The 19,917-nt window shown below is 36.6% G+C and overlaps 1 protein-coding gene across 1 annotated transcript in view; it reads right to left on the bottom strand.

Moving 5' to 3' along the window:
• The window catches only part of DNAJC1 (DnaJ heat shock protein family (Hsp40) member C1), a 99,260-nt gene that overhangs the window by 20,152 nt on the left and 59,191 nt on the right, over window positions 1-19,917 (bottom strand). Inside the window, exon 8 of the mRNA XM_080579119.1 lies at window positions 12,459-12,625. Within this exon, the coding sequence (XP_080435245.1) occupies window positions 12,459-12,625 (167 nt within the window). The remainder of the gene's footprint in view (window positions 1-12,458; window positions 12,626-19,917) is intronic.

Raw genomic sequence — 19,917 nt, 5'->3', positions numbered from 1 at the left:
CTTTAGCACCAAGGATTTCCTACCATGAAGGTACCTGCTAAAGCCAAAAACCAGTAAATCCATATTGCTAGAGAGGGATCCCTTACAGCTTGCAATATACTGCTGTAAGGGCAGCTGCTCTACAATTCATTTCACACGTTCACACTTGGGGTTCTACCAGGCTTTGATTCTAGATTTAATATGAAGCTCTCCAACACGCAGTAGTTAACGTGACCAGAAATATGCAGGAATGTTTCAAATACCTGCCTACATTTCCATAATGCAACCTGAATATTCTTCCTAGACAGTAGATGGTTTTCAAAAACATGAAAAATAATTCAAATTATGACATTTTCAAGGCTTTTGAAATGAAAATTTTCTGTAGCATTTATACAAATCCCAGATTAGTTGTGTGTGCGTGGTTTTTGTTGTTTTTTTTTCTTCCCTGTTTGTCATTATAGCAAACCATAGGAGGAAAAGACAGGTTATTTCTTGCTGCATTCTCAAAATCAAATCTACTTTTCCATCAAGCAAGCCAGAGGAAAAATGTCACAATTAAATGGTTCATAAATATAACACTAAAATTACTATTTAAGTCAATGTAATTGAACAGAAATTAAAATGTAGTTTTTAATTGCATATTACAACTTAAATGGTTGCACTTAGCAGAAAGTGTTAACTCATTTATTTTTTAATTGTTAGCTGCTTCAAGGCAATGCAGAAAAAAGTGAGAAGCTCTTCAGTAAATTTGATTGTAGGACACTCAGGCATGCAGATCAAATAAACTATCGGTTGAATAGGTAATTAGGTTTGGCCTGTGATACATTAATGTGCAGACAAATTCCCAAAGAAAGGGAATAACTGTTTAATTGAATTCTCTCTCAAAACACCACTCTGTTTGGATATTTAAAAGCAGTTTGAAAAGTATTTCCATTTGATTTAGAACATGACACTGCAAATCTTCTAGAATACATGTCAGTTAATTCTGAAGGAAAATAATTTTGTAGCTTTCATAAACTTCAATAAATAAGTGCATAAAGTATAAGTAAACAATAGACTGCAAGCGGCAACTTTTTTTTTTCATAATTATTTGATACATTTTAAATCTTCGGCCATGCTGTTCAATTTGCTAGGTGAGATGAACCCAAAGACATGCAGATACATTAAAGCATATGATTAGCCTTTATTATTACAGAGTGTTTGTGCTTGCAGGCTTACTGTTTGTCTCACACAATACTAGGCAGACTAAGCAAGTCTCAAGCACTTAACAGCTTTGGGCAGTGTAAAATACACTCTTCCTTGGCGCACATCAGGATAATGTAGCCTGTTATGGGTATTTTGAAACTATTAATATATGATATTAAAAAATATATTCAATATTCTAAACCATATTCAATCTCACAGACTGTTGTAACAAACAAGATATTACTACCCTGCTAATCCTGTTGACTGACACCCTCAGCGCTGCCCACTTCTGTCCTCTGTCCCGCTTTTCTGTCTTCTTTCCTGGCATACCTTATCATAACATAGATCTTATCTCACTAACTTCTAGATTTGTTTTTTTTTTTTTTTTAACCTCGGTCTATTGCTGGCAACCTGTTTCTCCTTCCTTCATTCACCTTAAATAGCTTATCCAAGAAACCAGTGTCTGTTATGTTGACCCGTGCCTTTCTTCATAATGCAGCCTGAACTGTTTCCATCAGAATTACTTCAACACCACAACTAATGTCTGAATAACATTCTTTCTTTCGTTATTCCCTAAAACAGCCTATTCTGATTTCTTGATTTTTACCCTGAATGCAGATCACAAACATGCATGAGCATATCGCACAACTACAGAGCAGTTATCACCAGCCGTAGTATTCAAATATTTCTTCTATGTTAAGTACGGCTCATCGAGTTAGCTCAATCAATATATTAAACTCAAAGGAGCTCCTGCGCCTTTCTCCAAGTGTACAAGATGACCATGGATGATAACATTCTGCTATGCGAATACCAAAATTTACAGATTTGGTTTCAAAATACTAGTTCTCTTTAGCAGAGACTGAAGGTTCAGATTGTTATCTAGCCTACAGCCTAACATTTCTGTACATGGTTCAAAACAACTGTGCATTTTGGTTGTGAAGAATATATAAAAAGAAAAATAATCTACTGACCCAATGGAATATGTCCAGGAGAATCAGAAACAATACACACTTAGGACCCCAAACAAACTACCCGGAAAACATCATGAACATGGACTGTACTAAATGAAGTTTTTTCTTCCATTTTGCAACAGTCCAAGTTGTCATGTAATAACACAGGAAACAAAAAATCTGACAAGTTTTCACAAATTCGTAAAACACATCTGTGATGGCAACTTCAAGCATCTGCACTTCCAAGGGAAACCTAAATTTCAAAATTGTTCTTAATTATCATGAAATAGTGTTTGTACAACTGAAAATAAGAGCAACACTACTTCAACTACTTAACATGTAAACACCGAATCTGCCTGTCAAATTACCAAATATAATCATGAAGCCCGGGCTAATTAAAAGTTGAAGTTACCCTTCCTTTTTCTCAAACACAGATTTTCCCCACTAGTATCAGCAGAGAAAACCGTACTTAAGCAAATACTACACGTTACTAACTTAATACCTAGACTCTCCACTGACATTATCTTCATAGACCTGTTATAATAAAAATTTATAGTGTGAATTACAAGCACCACCTAGTAAATCATAAAAATTGAAGTATTATGTTTTCTTTGCTCACGTGAGCACTTTAACAAATGAATCCATGCAAAGTTTCTCTCACGATTAAGACGACGACACCACTGTAAGGCCATTGGATGGCCAGAATGCTGGTGGTTCCCTAACCAGGCCTATGTAAAAAATCTGATGTTACACAACACAACAAATCCGCTATTTTCATAAGTGCGTGCATGCTGTGAATGCATGCTTACGCTGTGAAAGTCCGAGGGCTGCAGCCAAACGCAGGTTTTCCTTTCACAGCACAGCACTCAACTGCAAATGATGCGTGAACCTCCCCTCCTTCACAGCGTGCACCTTAAACATAGTCACCCTACTCCTTAAGTGCTGCCTCCTGGAAATGGGGGGAAGTGCCGTAACCACCATGAAAACGCACCTCGACTGCAATGTGCAGCTTCTCATAATACGCCATCAATTAATAGTGCTCTCCTCTTTTGCGGGTTTGGGTAAGCAATATATAATCCAGCTACATTTTATAAAGAATTCTTCAGGCCAAATAATTTGCATCCCAACTCCAAGGGTACTTAACTTCAAACATGGACACAATTCCTATTCACTGAAACAGAATGCAACTGCATGCTTAAGTGTGCTCAGCTGAGGGTTTGAAGACTAAAGGTGGTATTTTCAAGACTGCTTCCTGCCTGTCAAAAACTATACAGAAAATGGCTAATAACCAGATTGAGGTTCTCTGAAAATTCCTAAGTGGCAAAATGCTTATGACAATAGTATCAAATCATTCCTCGGCAAAGTCAGGATTACATATTTATCTTTACTGGAGAAACAAAGGCCAAATATCTCACATTGCTCAATATATTTTCAGTTGCTGGAGTCTACCCTAGATTATAATTTCTGGGCAACTTCTATAAATAAATGTGACCAGAAGCCATTATAGTCATGGTCTCAGGAAGAGAAGGAAAGAAGCAGCATTGTGCATTACGCAAGAAAGTCAGATCCTGAATCTAACCAGATTTTTTTTCAACTGGTTTGTTTGGAAAAGACGATATAGAAATATTGAAAAATCAGTATTGATTTACATTTATAAACTAAAACTAGGTTTATTTGATGCTAGCTTCATTCTCCAATTTAAAAATAGATAAACTCATACTGAGAAAAGTAACTATTTTGCCACAGTCCAAACATTTCAAATTTACATTCAAAAAGCTGGAAAAAGAATGAGTGAAATGCACTACAGATGCTAATGCCATGAACTGCAAATTCTTTCTGATCCTGAAGTTGTGGATCCTGTGAAAATCCCATTTCAGGGATATTTATAGTCCCTGCCTCTGGTTTATTGGGGAAATTCCAAGGATATGTGTCAAAGCTGGACTGCTACCTTTCCTTTTTGCTGGATGGGCCGCAGCAAGTGGGGCAAGGTCACAGTGAGTGACTAGCTTCCACCTCTTTCTCCAGCTGCTACCCCTTACACACGACTGTAGTCTCCTCCATGCTTCTTTGCTCTTCTTTTCTGCATTAGAGACAGGGGCGACTGTTCATTTTGGGAAGTGACAGGTGGGAATACTGCCAAGGGAAGTTGGGATTTCCAGTGCCTCCTGGCCCTACCTGGGCCCCACTGGAGCAGCCTCCCCCAGACTGAGGAAGACAAGATCTGTGCAATGAAGACTAGTATTTACAAGTGATAACCTTCTTGCAAATTTATGTAGAATGGATACAAGGGTCAAGTCAGAAGAACCACTCCTAATGGCAAGAGTCAGATTGTCAAGGGCTGCTTGGGAAAGATCATGTCCCTCTTTCTCCTCACAGGTACCAGGCTTTCTTATGTCAACTACTGAGTCTCCCTGTGACAGACAGCCATCACGTCAGCCTCAGAAATGAAACAAGGCTTAGGACATGAGGTAAATGAAGAAGTTCAGCCTGACTTCTAAAAGTTAACATAAGAGGATTTACATTAGCCCTGGAAGTGACGCAGCCCCAGCCTGGGCCCAGGCAGGTGTCTAACTAGAGGTTACAGTGCTGCCCAGTGCGAAAAGAAAGCTGTGACTGGAAAGCCCTGCTGCTTTGTCCACTTTGAACAATTAACTTGAGCTTTTGGTGCTTTTAAGCTGTCAGGCTCCAAAAACTGAGGTCTCAGTATGGAAAACGTACATGTAAAATTGTGTGGTCAGACAACTAGGCTGATGGTTGGACCAGATGATCTTGAAGGTCTCTTCCAACCTTAATGATTCTATGATTCTGTGAACTACGGCTGCAAGTCACACAAATCACTTCTTCAGGAACACAGATTCAGTTGGAAAACTGCTGAAAGTTGTACCTGGACACCACAACATCGGCCGCGTGGAGCTGAAGTCAGACTGTATGAGTCTGCTCTGCCCAGGACAAGAACCTACCCTGCTATATTTAATTAGACAGAAAGTTTAAAAACTCAATCAACATCAGGAAATATCAGACAAATGTCAACTGTGCAGTCTTAATTCAGTACATCTTCATTGCTGTTTTTGTATTTTTTTTTGAACTAGCATAAGATTGTTTATATAGCATATTGTTACTATGCATTGGAAACGCCCTTAGGGGAATACATATTTTGCCTGTTTGTTTTCTTTGCAATCTAGACAATTCTGGTAGTCCTGTGAAACACACACTGTTAACAAAAAGTTTTTCCCTGGATGTCATACCAAATAATTAATACGATATTTAGATTCTTTTCTATAATCTCCTTAAAGGTTCCTAGCACAACTTTCCTGCTTGGGTGGATTACGACACCTCCCCACCCAGACTAGTTCTGGCCAGCCACGGTACAGCTGAGAGCAGAACATTACTGAATTACATATTTATAAACACCTCATTACTTTCTATAAATAAAAGAATAAATAAAGAAATAAACTTTCCTATGCTTTGTCAACCTATCCAACCTAAATAATAGGTCAAAGAGAGAAAGACATAAAAGGAAATATATAAATTCCACATTCTTACATAGCAGTGGCTAAATTGGCATTTATTCCCAGTCTTTTTCTATTCCTGACCGATTTTGGGCAGAACTCCACAACTCTTGGTGCAATGTTTATCACTTCTATCATTTACACGTTCTGGCATTTACACCAGTCACAAAAACTCTATTTTTTTCTGAACACATCACTATGATAATTTCTTTGCTTCATTTTGTATTTATAAATACAATTTGTTCATTGTTGGATATCTGTCATACCACTGAAGACATCAACTCGAGATGTTAGTCAAAGAATTTATTGCAATCATCCTGCAACTTAGAAAAGCTGAGAAAACTCAGAAAAGCTGAGAAAGTTAAAGGCATTGCATGTTAAATACTGCAAATGAAATTAGATTTTTACCCTAATGATTTGCTATTCATGGCTGAAAAGCAGAAAGGTCTTATTCCTGATTTAAAGATGTGGGTCATCATCCCCAAGGAAAACTAAAAATAATATTTGAGAAAAAATAAAATAAATCACAGTTTCTTCTTGAAAGCTATTCAAGCCCAAAGTAAAGTCCATAGGGGTGTAAATATTTCAGGCACAAGTCTGAAATAAACATTATTTTCTGCATTCAGGGAAAAAGGATTCAAAAAGCAAATAATTACATTGTTTCTAAAGAAAATTAAAAATACATTAGCTGTATTTTTAACTGAAGAGTTATTTTAAAATGTAAAACAACATTTTACTCATGCTAAATCTGCAACATCTGCAGTGACACAAACCATAACAAACCGCAGGAAAGCCTGAAGTCTTCTGACTTAACACTTTCAGTACCATGGTAATGCAGATTTTTATGTTTTTTTAAATGAAGTTATCTTTTCAGTGACACTACATTGCTTAAGAGATTGGTAATAGAATACTGAGATTTTCACCTCAGGGTCACTAAATTCAATATGGCCCAGATCAATAGTGACTCCAAGTCATCACCATTTGATGAGAGTTTGGAGCTCAGGTTAAAATGTATTATGAGCTTAGACTAGCTCCTAGTGAATAGCATCATAACTGACACTAACAGGTATGGTTGCTGGCAGTCTCAATATAGAGGCTTAAACTCAAAGGGCATACAGAGTGATTTACTTTCTCAACCTACAGCAATCCCTCTGGACCCTGGTCAGGGTCGAGGCACACTAGCAGGACACCATGTGCAACCTCAGACTGCTAGTTACTCACGTGTCTCTGTCCCAAGAATAAAAGAGAGTTAGAATACAAACACACTCTTCAGATACTGCATTTCTTTCACTGCTTAGAGTAAGAAATCTGAGTATTTCAAAACTAGGTGACCTCAGGTAGCTCACTAAAACAGTATAACCCTTTCCCTCAAAGACCAATTTATTAAAACATCTGGTTTACGCAGCACCTTAATCCTGCTAAGATACAAACTGCTTGCTTGAAGAATTAACATTTTTTAAAAGCCTGGAAACTGTATTCAGGTAATCTGTCATATGATGTCTGATTAGAACAAGCACCATGTTATTTGCTACTAAAGAGAAAGCATACTCAGATTTCAAAGCAGCACAGATGTGGGAAGATTCAAGGCAGAAGAGAGCAGGTGGCAGGCTAGCTGGCAATTATGAAATGTGCAAGATTATAAGATGACTAAGATTTAATTGTCCAAACCATACTTTTTAAGCTAACAAAATAATAATTTAGTATTTGTATAGCATTTTGCCTTATAGTGTTATAAAGTGGAAAGACCTCTGTTGTTTGGTTACAGCTTAGTTATTTTATACCACTGCTCCACAGCCAGCTTTCAAATAAAACCTTCATGATCACATAGCTGACTCAGTTATCAATATCCCATCTATGACATGCAGTGCTTTGAAGGCTCAGGCTGAGAAAAATAAAAAAATACAATCAGCATTTTAACCACAAAGAGGCCAGTACAAGATCACTACAGCCTACAGTTCAACAATTGGAAAAAAAAAAAAAAAAAAAGGTAATTACTATGTTTCCAGCATCTACTACTAAACTGTAAATCAATGTTTACGTATACTTTTGTAGTATTTTTAATTTTCATAATTTAAGGACAAAAACTAGAATGTAGAAAATGCAGGAGATTCAAGTTATCTAAGCTTCCCATCTCTGTGCACAAAAATAGTTTTTACTACTCCTGCTTTAGTAAAATCAAGCCAGGTGCTCCAGCAATATCAAAAACACCCAAATGCCAAGAAGTGCTGCAAGATGACATGAAAAACAAAAATAATGAGAAACATGATTTTTTATCCATACATCTGGTCCAGCTGGAAGGGATCAGGCACTGTCTTTCTCCACCTTTATTTCCCCTTAACAGAGCAAGCAAATATCAAAAGGTCAAAAGTATTCATCCCTCATTGAGGTAGAACTTGGAATCCTATCTTCAGAGATGAATGAAGTCAAATAATGATATGGAATGAATAGGAGATTCCAGTGGGAGAAAATGAGGAATCTGTAAACCGAAAGGAATTATAATCCTGGTCCCACTGAAGACTGCGATAAATCTCCCATTGATATCTCAAGGGCCAAGATTTTCCTGCAACAACAACATTATTCACATAAACAAAGAACTCTCGTGAAAACGTTTGATACAAATCATGCAAAATCAAATCAGAACAAAGATTATGACAGAAATCCCTCTGGTAGAGAAATTACTTGGAAATGATTCATCAATAGAGTGACTCCAGAAATGGTAAGTACATACATTCTTTGCATGAATATTTGCAGAAAGAACAGAACAAGTTCAGATGTAACAAAGCATGTCTGTTAACAAGCTGCTCTTTTTTTATCCAGTTCTACATAACAGGATGCCCTACAGGAAAGTGAAGGGTTAAATGGCTACAAAGCAATGAAATAATGCAACCTAGAAGGAAGCCCACAGTAACACTGCATTTTCCTTAACTCTTAACAAGCGTACACAAAACACTTAATCTGGTCAACTTTTGGTGACAGGTAAGTAAAAATCAGAAGCTCAAGTTAAGTAAATTTAGCTACTTATCTGCTCTTAACTTCTAATCTGGCAGCATAAAGATGTAATGACCAAACAAAAATAGTTTTAGGAATTCTTTAAAGCAAGTACAGAAAAAGTTTGTCAACTGGCACGAGAATGAGCTTTTAGTAATTCCTCTCAGCTTCGTAGTCATATGCAGTTCGTATGAATACTGTAAACAGTGTTACATGAATATGCAATTTAGGGCTAGCTAAGTATGCATTTCCTATACTGAAAAAAATCTCAAGAGTCTCATTACTTCATTTCCATGCTCTCAAATACAATTGAGTCTGTTCACGCTATTTTTAACAGATGGAGTTCAAGAACAGGATAGACAACCGAAGAAGGTTTCATAAATGGTCTGCGTAACATGCTCTAGTTATGTCTCCACATACACATTCACACATTTCAATTTAAACTTCCTTGTTGCAAATTAAATTCAGTATTTCTCTCCATATTTATGAATGGTAGTAAGTATTTATCATTTTACCTAGAACAGCCTGGAGTGGACTGCAAAAACAATGCATCCAGTTGTTCCCAACAGCTTCCCTTTTCTGGACTAAAACTCAACCTATTCAACTCTTCCTCGTAAGTAAAGATTTTCTATATTTCTTTTATTGCTGATCTATTCTTCCTGTTAATTTTTTTTTTCTTTCTGAAAAGTGTAACAATGAAAACTATACAAAATCCTAAATGGGGGTGGACCACTGCTGCTGAGAAATGCAGGAAAATTACTTCTTAGTTCTGTTACACCGAACATTATCTGAACATCTCCCAAAGGAGATTTGCCATAGTTTCTTTTAACATCCAGTTTCAAGTACAGTAACAACCTGGTAAGACAAACTCCCTTGAGAACAAGGTAAGCTTAGGTCCCTAAGTAAGAGAGGAGAATAACGTTATTGCACTAGGAGCGTGTTTTCAATGAGCTATGTACCCTTATGAGAAGTTGTATGTATTTTTTCCATTATTTTGTAGATCATTTTAACTTGCCTAAGGAAGCTGTTTTCATCTCTATAGCCTGTTCCTTTTCTACTTCAATGTTTAAATACTGTGGAAACAGTAGTTAATCAGTACATTAATAACTTCCACACCATATACAGACAACATATAGGAAAAAAATGTTTCTAAACTATCAATAAAAATTAGTAGACCAATCTGAAACACACGTTGGTACTCCCCAATCTATTTTACATTACTTTCCATGTATATTTGCTACTATTCCTTTTTTAACTGACAGGTTACTTGGTAGGTTGACACACATTTTTTCCTTCTTAAAGAAGAACTGTATTTGCTCTTCTGTATCATCAAATTGTATCATCTAGACTTGGGATACCGACATCAGAGACAGCAACTCCAGTACCTTAGTTCTAGATGGATGATGCAGTAACATACTGCTTTATTGAGCCACTTTGATCTTTTCACACGGATACCCACTCTCAAGTCTGGCTTACTGCATGTAGTGCACATCCCTAAGCTATCGTAAGAGGGAGGAAAAAAAACCCAAACAACTTAACAACCTTTCAAATGAGTGAAGCATGACAATCGCAAGAAAAAGTCTGATGGCAAAATGATTTGTGAAAGAGTAACTTTTCCCTCAGACAAACAGAAACGAATGTTACACATCACTTTATTGTATATCCATGCAAGAAGCAGAAGAGGGAGGTCAGAGACAGATGCCATCCAGGTTCACATCTATGATGTGTTATGGAGGAAAATACAACTTTCCAAATGGAAAATGACAGTCAGAAACAATTCACTTGTGGTACAAACATTTTCCCAGTGGGCTTATTACATATCATATGACACAAACATCCGTATATAGGCATACAAATGTCTCTTAGAAGCTACTACAGCCAGTAACATATATTCTCAATTTCTTTGCACAGTTTATGAATCTGTTGCTCTTTACTACTGTATTAAATGTTTATTTTACATGCAGCTACATACTAGATGTCATGGAGAGGAAGCATACCTCATCACAGCTTGTTCAGGTCAAACACCTTACCCAGACAGTATACCTGCAAACTGCCTGTCAGTCCCTAAAATGTTAACCCCATTTTTAACAGAATAGAATTCAAAAAATTAGCTTATGGATGAATGAGATGAGATTCAGCAATACTGAACCTCCAAGTATAAGCGTAAAAAAACAAATTACTTACCTTTTAAGAAGAGTTTTTCAAGATGTTTTCATTTCTGTGATTCTTATTTCTGAAAGGATGTACATACAGCTTTTGTTCCCTTAGCAGTGTCTCTGAGGACACAGCTTCTACATACGTTGTGTAGGAGATACAAAAGCATAGATGGAATAGGCCTAGTCTCATTCAATGGAAATCTGAATGAAGACTTTCATGGAAAGTCAAAGAAAGACGCAGCTTCCATTAGAGGGGTAGCTGAATTTAGGGATCCATAGAGTCAAACATACAACCAATTCAAACTATAGTAAACAAACATACATCTTTTCTTCTTTAATAATTTGCCAACACAGACTGGTAGAAAAAGCTGGTTCACAGAAATTAAACTAGCAGGAATCCACAAGGACTTCTTGTGTTAAGGTACAAAAAGCAATCAATGATTGTAAACATGTGCTCTTAACTCCCAGGCAACTCACCCACAGAACTAAGGACTGGAGTTCCTACTTAGAGAAAGTGGGTGAAAATATGCTCCAGTGTGTAAGGAAGGATTCAGAGTTTCAACTCCTTACACAGAAGCGAAAAGCTGAGCATATTTGCAGAAGAGATCTATTACAGAAATATGAAAGTAAACATAATGCAGATGTACTAAATAATAGAGAAAGAGAGAAGCAATAGGCATAAAAACATACAGCAAGAGAAACTTGGCAACTGGGAAGTCATGAAGCTTAGGAATCCAGTACTGGCAGATGAATAAATCTGACATACAAGATGCAAATTATTTTTGTAAAAATTTTAGGTCTGTATGAAAGAGGAGAGGGAGAATTTTCTACAGGCTTGAAACCAACTAATGGAGTGAGAAAATCTGCAGCACAGAATAAACAAACAAATGACAGAAGGAACTTTTTTCACTATTTTGACACTAATGTCAATGTGTTGCCCTAATTTCACCCGGAACGCAATCCTTCTCATCTCAGTCTGCCAGCCAAGGCAGATTTTCAAGTACGGAGTCCAACTTACAACATTTCTTCTGTCATCTCTGTAACTCAGTTCTAAGATGAAAACTATACATTTTCAAGCCACTGCTTTTTAATAAACTTTACCAGAACTTAATTACACTAACTGCTACTAAGAACCCTGACCTCTAAGTAGCAGGAATCTTAACAACAGACATATGTCATATTGTTAGGACTTCTTCGTGTACAGTTAGGACACTTCAAATGTACAAAGTACACAAGCAGTTCCATAACCAAAAGGTACTACACCTGGATGTTATGAAGGCTTATTCTTTCTTTTTCTTTTTTTTTTTTTTCAATAGAGAAGAAGCTATTCTGGCAAGCAAAATGTTATTAACTGCAATTAAGAGAAAGAACCAAACCTCATGTAACTTGACGGCACTATGTTCCAATAATTTCTAGTGAACTAGTATTTATATTAGAAATCACAGAGAGCTTTCATATGTTTTAATCAACTACATCCTATTATAACAACATTTCCAGTATCATTACACAAATTATATTGAACATCGATATAATCTTTTCCATTATGTCTCTGCTTGAAAATTAAAACTTCTCTAGACTTTAATGGTATACAAATATTGTAGTGGTATACATACACCATTCCATTTTCTTAAGAGGCAAGAAAACGAATCAATGTTTAAAATATATAACTACATTAAAGATTTTGAACTTGCCTTCTTTTTATGTGCTCTGTTCCTGTTTCCCAGCCAGTCATCCATCTGTTCCTCAATCTCTTCAATAGAAGCTCCATGGTCATATGATGGTATGTATGCATTTGATTCCTGAACTGTGTATACAGGGAATTCAGATTTTGGTTTCTTGACTTTAGGCTTCTTCTCCTCTGTCCAAAAAAAAAAAAAAAAAAGAAAAAAGAAAAACAATGCTACAAGTACTGCAGAGAAGTATACGTCAGAAGCAGGCTTAGCTCCCCAACTCCTAATGCTATATTCAATTTTCATTTTGGAAGAGGCTTAAATTTCTTCGTTAAAAAGACAGCTTAGTAATTTGCATAATCATTTTATTTTTATGAAAAGTAAATAGCAATGTATATACTTAGCCCCTCTTCTACCTGCAACTATGACTTAAAGTGCCAAATGAGGAGCACCCCAAAAAACACAGTTAGCTCTTGTCATCTGACAATTAAAATTAGTAGAGGCGAAAGCATAGGCAGCTGTTACAAGATTTCCAAAGTCCTGCTGGCTTCAAAGAAAAACAAAAAAAAAGAAACAGCAATGGCAGAAAGGTGAGTTTTAGGTAATTCTGTATTGCTTTATGGTTAGATGTGTTGAGTAAAAGCTTCTGAACCAACAGATAGCTTTGCTGTTATTGGATTCCTCTAACTACAGATAGCTCTGTTCTATCACTTAAACTTACAGGATTTTTTAAATGTTGGACCTCATTTCCCAAAGTGACCACTGTTTTCTGCTCTCACTGTCCTTCAAATGATATTAAATGGGATTGGCAAACTTAGGGACAACAGGGAAGGAGGGACAACAACAACCTAAAACCCAGTAACTGAAAACAGATCCACCATACAGGTGGGTCTCGAAAGCTTTACAACTGATTGAAGACTGCCATAACTTTAGGAAAGACAAGAAGAGGACTGGAAAAGAGAAGCGTGAAGACCCAGAAAGCATTCAGAAGCCTCAGGTATACCCGAGGTGTTTTTTTTGTTTGTTTGAATATGCTGTACTCACAATACCTGGATGTTCCTAAAGACGCAATCAACAAACTGAAAGAGCTGATCTAATGGCTGGCTGCAGCCAAAAGAGGAAAGTTGTACACTGCTTTCACCTTTCCACTCCCTACTGTGTGCCTGTGCGCTCCTCTCTTCTCTTTCTGCTTTGACAGTCATTCAACCACTTCATAAACACATTCCATTCACTGATCTAGTAGAAAATTACCCCTTTACACTCAACAAAAAGAAAACATCTAAGTCAGTTAAAGGTAGTAGGAATGGAAGAGGAGAGACAGCAACACTGAGCCATGAGATCTGCTTATATCTGCCTTTGCCTCAATACTCTATGCTTCAATACTTTCCTGAGCACCAGTGATTTTTTTTTTCATGAAAATCTTCTTTTACAAATTCCTAAGGAGGGCAGGAAAACTGCTCCCTACAGAGAGTAATGCGGAATTCCTTTTCCTAACATTATAGGTACAAGGACAGCCTGGTGATTATATCCCATGTACCTGGCAAACTCCTAGGAATTGAACACTTAGAAAAAAACAACTGGAGTGAGAATAGTTTCATGGCACCTTCCAGAGGTCATAAGAAACAGAGCAGAAAAGTCATGACCTTTTAAATTTACTTTGTTCTGAGAACTTCTGTGAAAATCTCTAACTTTGCCTGTAACTGTTGTCAAATTACTCTCAATAAATATTAAGTAAAGACCTCATATTTAGAATTGTTTGGCATCTTTCTTTAGGTATTCATAGTAAATATAATTAAGTTACATACACTCACAAAAAAAAAACAAAACTAAAAAAAGCCCAAAAATGTTAACCAGCATTCCTCTCATTGTCCAGATGAGAGAAATTTTCATTAAAGACAATACCTGTGCAAAATTCTTTTTGTCTATTTCAAAAGGTAATTTTTACAACCAAGTCATAGACATCAACTGTTATCTCATTTTTCTCCAAAGCAGCCATATGTAATAACTTCTGGAGTCGGCACTAAGATTCACAGGGACAAGTAACAACAACTTCACTAACTATTTACTACAAACACATCAACTGACAAAAACGTTCTAGCAAGTTACCTGCAGTGACAATTTTCACCACTGTATTTCAACCCTGCAAAATAATCAAGTATACAGTGAGTGGCCATTCGGAATTACTTAACAGCGAACACATACTGAGACAGTTGGTTTTCCTGTATTTTGTACCTCATCAGTTATTGTTTGCTAATTATCCCTCTCAAAAGACACAAATAGATAAAGCCCGGATAGTTATAACTTTAACTTCTAAAAATTTAGAGTTTAGGCTCTTTCTGTACTTCTAGAAGTAATTCTGCAACAGTATTTCCAGAGGGCACTGCACCCCAATTTAAAATCCAGTATCGAAGACAGTATCTAGGCTTTCTTCAGGCAGATAAGCAAGGAAGACCTAATACAGATAAGACATCCTTCTGATTGTTAACTACCAAAGGAAAGAGAAATCCTGCCTAAAGAAGATGGCTGTACATTCTCAAACAAGCACTCAACTAGAATTAAGAAACCTGTCTCCACTGTCTCCCATACAGATACTAAAAGATGAAAGAGTTTTGGCCTACCCCCTACATACCACAATGGCTGTCAGACACAATTAATTTTTTTAAAAATAAATAAAACTGAAGTCACAGCACCTTTGACACAGGGCTCTCTGTAACTCACTGGAAACAGTTTCACCTCAGAATTTCAAAAGCCACATTTCAGAACAGGAAAGCATGCAGTTTTAATGGCAACACCATAAAGGATTTCAGATAGGGGAATATTTACTATTTTAAAATAATGGCACATTAAGAGTTTTGGTGAAACGCTAACAGCCTTCAAGTACTGCCAGTAAAAACCTGGTTTGTGTAAGTTATGAAGAATGCTGTTCAGAAGTAATGACGTGTACTGTTTATAAAGCTTCCACTTAGGGCAGCGGAGCACTGTTCTTTCAGGTGTAATGGAGGAAGCAAAACAGGTCACTGAAATTTCATTTAGCTGAACATCAGAAGTCCACAGCAGACACCTTGGAAGAAAACCGATCCGTTTCCATGCTATCTTTTCATTATCAGCACTTCAACTGGCAGGCCAAAAGACACTTCTGACCTTACTTGCTGCTCTCCTCTGAAGAGAATAAGGATCAGGTTTTCTATACGGCAAATGATGCCTATAGAGCTGAATCCTACATCTGCTAAGGTCTGACAGACAACCAGGAAGCTGGTGCTGCTGCCACCACCACAACCTAAGCCAAGGATGTGTTTGATGGTGCTGACAGTAGCAACAACTGCAGCCGTGATTCGAAGTTTTAAAACACAGCTCTTCCCTGAATATTTGGTGTCATTTTCTAATGGCGCTGGGTTTAGACTATGTGGCCTACCACTACAGCAGACCAGACTTTTAAAAATGACTTATGCATTTTCCCTTCAGTTCTAATATTGTCATGTACAAACCTAACTGAAATGTAGGAAAAACATACAAAGAAGGATTTGAAAGACTCCTCCGAGTTTTGTGACAGCCTGCCCACTATCCACTGGAGACCTAATTAGAGCACTATGTCCCACACGGGCACCAACATCCAGTGGGCCTTAATTAAGACCAGAGTTACTGGTGCTCATACAACTATGATGTGGAGATAAAGTCTTGGTGAAACCAGGGTCAGACTTCAGGCTCAACAGGATAATTCCTACTCTCACTACTATTTTCTGAGAATATTATGTATTTTAATTCCCAAACTACAGTGTACTAACTCTTCTAGTTTATTAGGTAGAATAAAAAAGAAACAGGCAACAACAGAAAGTAAATGGATAATCCAATAGCATAAGCACCATGCTAATTGTTTGATACCTACTACTACTATGTAAAATGATCAGTATTTTCCATGAGTTTCCATGAGTTGGCTTTTCTGTACTTCTACTCTTTCTGTAGCAGGAGAAATTTTGATCTATCATTTGCTGAATTCATACTGCAAGGATACTAATTTTCTGTATTTTCCACCTTTAGAACTATAAAGTTCTTCACCAGAAGACTAAATCTGCCTGTGTATTTAACATCTTAGGGTAAAAAAATAAAAATAAAAAAAAATGCCCCCGATGTTTAAACAGCATATAAGCTATTCGTCACTGGGATCCCCAGACCTAAACCACAGCAATTAGCTAACTCTCTTACCTGTATAGCACTTAATGCTTCTAAAGGCCTCCAGTACTGGCTATATGTTTTGCTAATTTATAATGATTCACGTATGGAAGTTTGATGAATGACTTGCACATAATCAGATACTTCGGACTTCCTTGCTAGTTCTTCTACCTTGCTACCACATTAATTTTACCACATCCATGGCAGAATTAACAGGGGCTAAGGACTACTTGCTTTGAGATCCACCAGCTGTCATTTTCAGAAGATCAGGAATCAGATGGCATTTTGGATCAAGACTGCCATGTAATAAAACAATAGCACTTTTTTCATAAAAAAATAACAGGGATACATATTTCAAAGTTTTCAGAAAACTATATCCTGATTTTACCTGCCAGCTGATATAACCCTAAAGAATTCAAAGAGCTCTTAACAGTTCCACAGAAAAAAGACTACTTCATATAGGAAAGAAGGAAAAAAAAAAAATAAAGCAACCCACACAAGTGCTGAGCCTCTGCAACAAAGTATGACATGTTAAGGTGGAGTTCTCTGTCTCAGCAAGGCTTGTAAGCCTTATATTTCAGCATCAGTAAGAACTCACAGAAGTAATAGTCAAAAAAAGACAATGATGTCTTGAAAGTCACAGAAAGGGGACATTGACTGCTATGTCGTATGTTGGTAAGCAAGAAATATGACCACAAACACAGGTAGACAGCAAGCATCTTTCTGGCAAGTCATTGAGATACTGCATTGAGATCTCTCTTTCCATACTGTTCTCTTACCTATGTAACTATTAAAGACAAGCAAAGCAGTTACAGCATTAAAATTTGCTTAAAACATGTCACAAAAAAATTCACCTGCATGTACAGCAACACAGATATAATACAATAGATCCAAAAGTCTGGAAAAAAAAATGTTGTCCTAAAGTTTTTACGGTCTATTGAAAAAATGGACCAAACTAATTCAATACTAAAGCAATTATGGGGCAAACATTCACGTGTTAAAAAAATACACATATCAGTATTCATAATAAAATCAATGGGATCACATGAATGCATCACCAGTAACAGCCAGATATGCATGTGCCATATGAAGACCTAGAAGTTAGTTTATTTTTGAGCAAACTGATTAAAAACTTAGTAATTAATACATCCTCAACTACAAAAAAAAGTCCCACAAGCTAAAAGACTTGATGTCTTTCATCTTTTCTGTAAATATCTACCCTTCCTTCCCCCAACTTCCTGTTCCCTCCAAATACCTCAATATGAAAGGGTTAGAAATAGACATCTAAATATTTGAGAACTAATCTGCCTTGCAGCAAACATAAAAGGAAACACGTCTCTTTCAAATGAACCTCGTAACACTGTTAGCTGAATATTTATTTTCCATAAAATCTGAAGGAAGTTTTGCATGGAGAAGTATCATATAGACTAGCTGATCCAACTGGAAAAAGCACATGAGCCAGAAGTTCAGAATTCCTTCAGCAGGCCTGCCAAAACAATCAGTGAAACAGATGATACTTAGCTTGCCATAATTAGGCTTCAGAGGTAACAATTAAGTGATCAGAACATTCACACCCACGCTAACCAAAAAAGCATGCATTATATGAATTAATTTTCTCTGAACCTGTCTGTCAGCAAATCATTGCTGAGCAGGCATGTGAACACTGCATTTTGGCAGGGATTAATACTAAACACAATTATCCAAGATACTTGTCAATTATTTGGAAATAAATGAAAAGTCATCTTCAGCATATTTCTGGATTACATAAATTTGGGCAAAACCATTCACAACAAACAGGAACATACAGCAAGATGTAGGGACGTGGAATGGCTGACAGTCTGGGATTATCCAAACCAAAAGTATTTTGGATCACACAGCTTAGGACCTTAGGTCACATCTGCACTTAAGAGGGACTGTGTGCAAAGAACCTTTGATGTAAAAGCTCACAGTTATTTCAAGTGATCTGAAATGAGCTATCAGAGCTGGGGAAATAATGTAACCTGTGACTCTGTAAACACAACGGTGATAACAACAGAAATGATTTTATAATCAGATGGCAAATGTTAGAACACTATACACAAAGCCAGTGTCCAATACCTACAGCTACCCTGAAAAACAATTCAGTACAGAAAAGCCACAGAAATTAAGGGCTAAAGAAATGCTTTACATAAAGAAAACCTGCTGATATGTAAAAGTGTTTTTTTTTTTTTTAAACAAATGCTGGTAATGAAAACCTGAAAGCTAAAGCTAGAGAAATCCATACTGAAATTAAGATATACCTATATAACAATAAAATTAATTATGTAAACAAGCCACGAGGAATGGAAGCCTTCTCAAAGTCTTCTGATCAATATTGTATCTTGCATAACAACATGCCAAAAGCTAAAACGCGTCACTGATACATGGTTATCTTCAGACAACTGCAAGATAATGATAATCAGTACTTTTCACTGATTTATACCTGTAAGGGCCTGAAATAAACACATTAGACTAAATGATCTAGTGATGCCTAAGCCCTAAGTTTTATGAAACAATGTAAAAAGCTACCCAAGCAACTTGCTATATTCCAAAATGTCTTGAAAGGGAGAACCACCCAAACTTAACTAAACTTATCGAAATCAAGGTTTCAGTACCACTCAGGAATTTTCATGGCAGGTAAGACAGTCACATCTTACTATAAAGCCCTATACAGAGAGAGAAATACCATTATCAATATCACTCTAAAACTGTAACACAGAAGGTTGGTCACACACCTACAGGGCATGTAACTTTTTATTTTATTTCAAGCTTGAATGGTAAGAGTGAATAAAATACAAAAAAAAAAGTGCTACTCAACGTGGCTTATAACTAGAAACAAGATCATTTCTTGCTATGGATTATTCCAGATGCCTTGTACATCTGGGCAACAATTCTGGATTTAAAGGGCTTGCAAATATGTTTGGTAAATGAGGGGTTCATCTACAATATCTAGCAGCAGCTTTTTATTTAAAAAGTTGTATTTAAATCTCAGTTTAAGCCTTCCTATTGGAGAGCAGGGAAAACAAGCGTAACAAGAACAGAGTAACAGAACTACCAAAGTTAAGCAGTTAAGCATAAAGAAAGAAAAATAGATGCATTTTCCCTCAAAGCTGATGCAGCTGAAAGAAGCACTTTGTACTCCACAAGGAGCCAATACAACTGTTAGAATCAGTCTTGGTAACTACCGAAACTTTGCAATTTAAGTTTAAAAACTGGCTGAGTCTATTGTCTTGACAATGTATGCTTACATCTCCACAGTTTAATGACTATCCAGTTCAGTTAATATATATTCTAT

The sequence above is a fragment of the Anser brachyrhynchus genome (genome assembly GCF_964034855.1).
Source record: "Anser brachyrhynchus genome assembly, chromosome: 2".
Classification (NCBI taxonomy): Eukaryota; Metazoa; Chordata; class Aves; order Anseriformes; family Anatidae; genus Anser; species Anser brachyrhynchus.
Note: the sequence above shows the minus strand (reverse complement) of the source record. Positions and strands in the feature narration are given on the sequence as shown.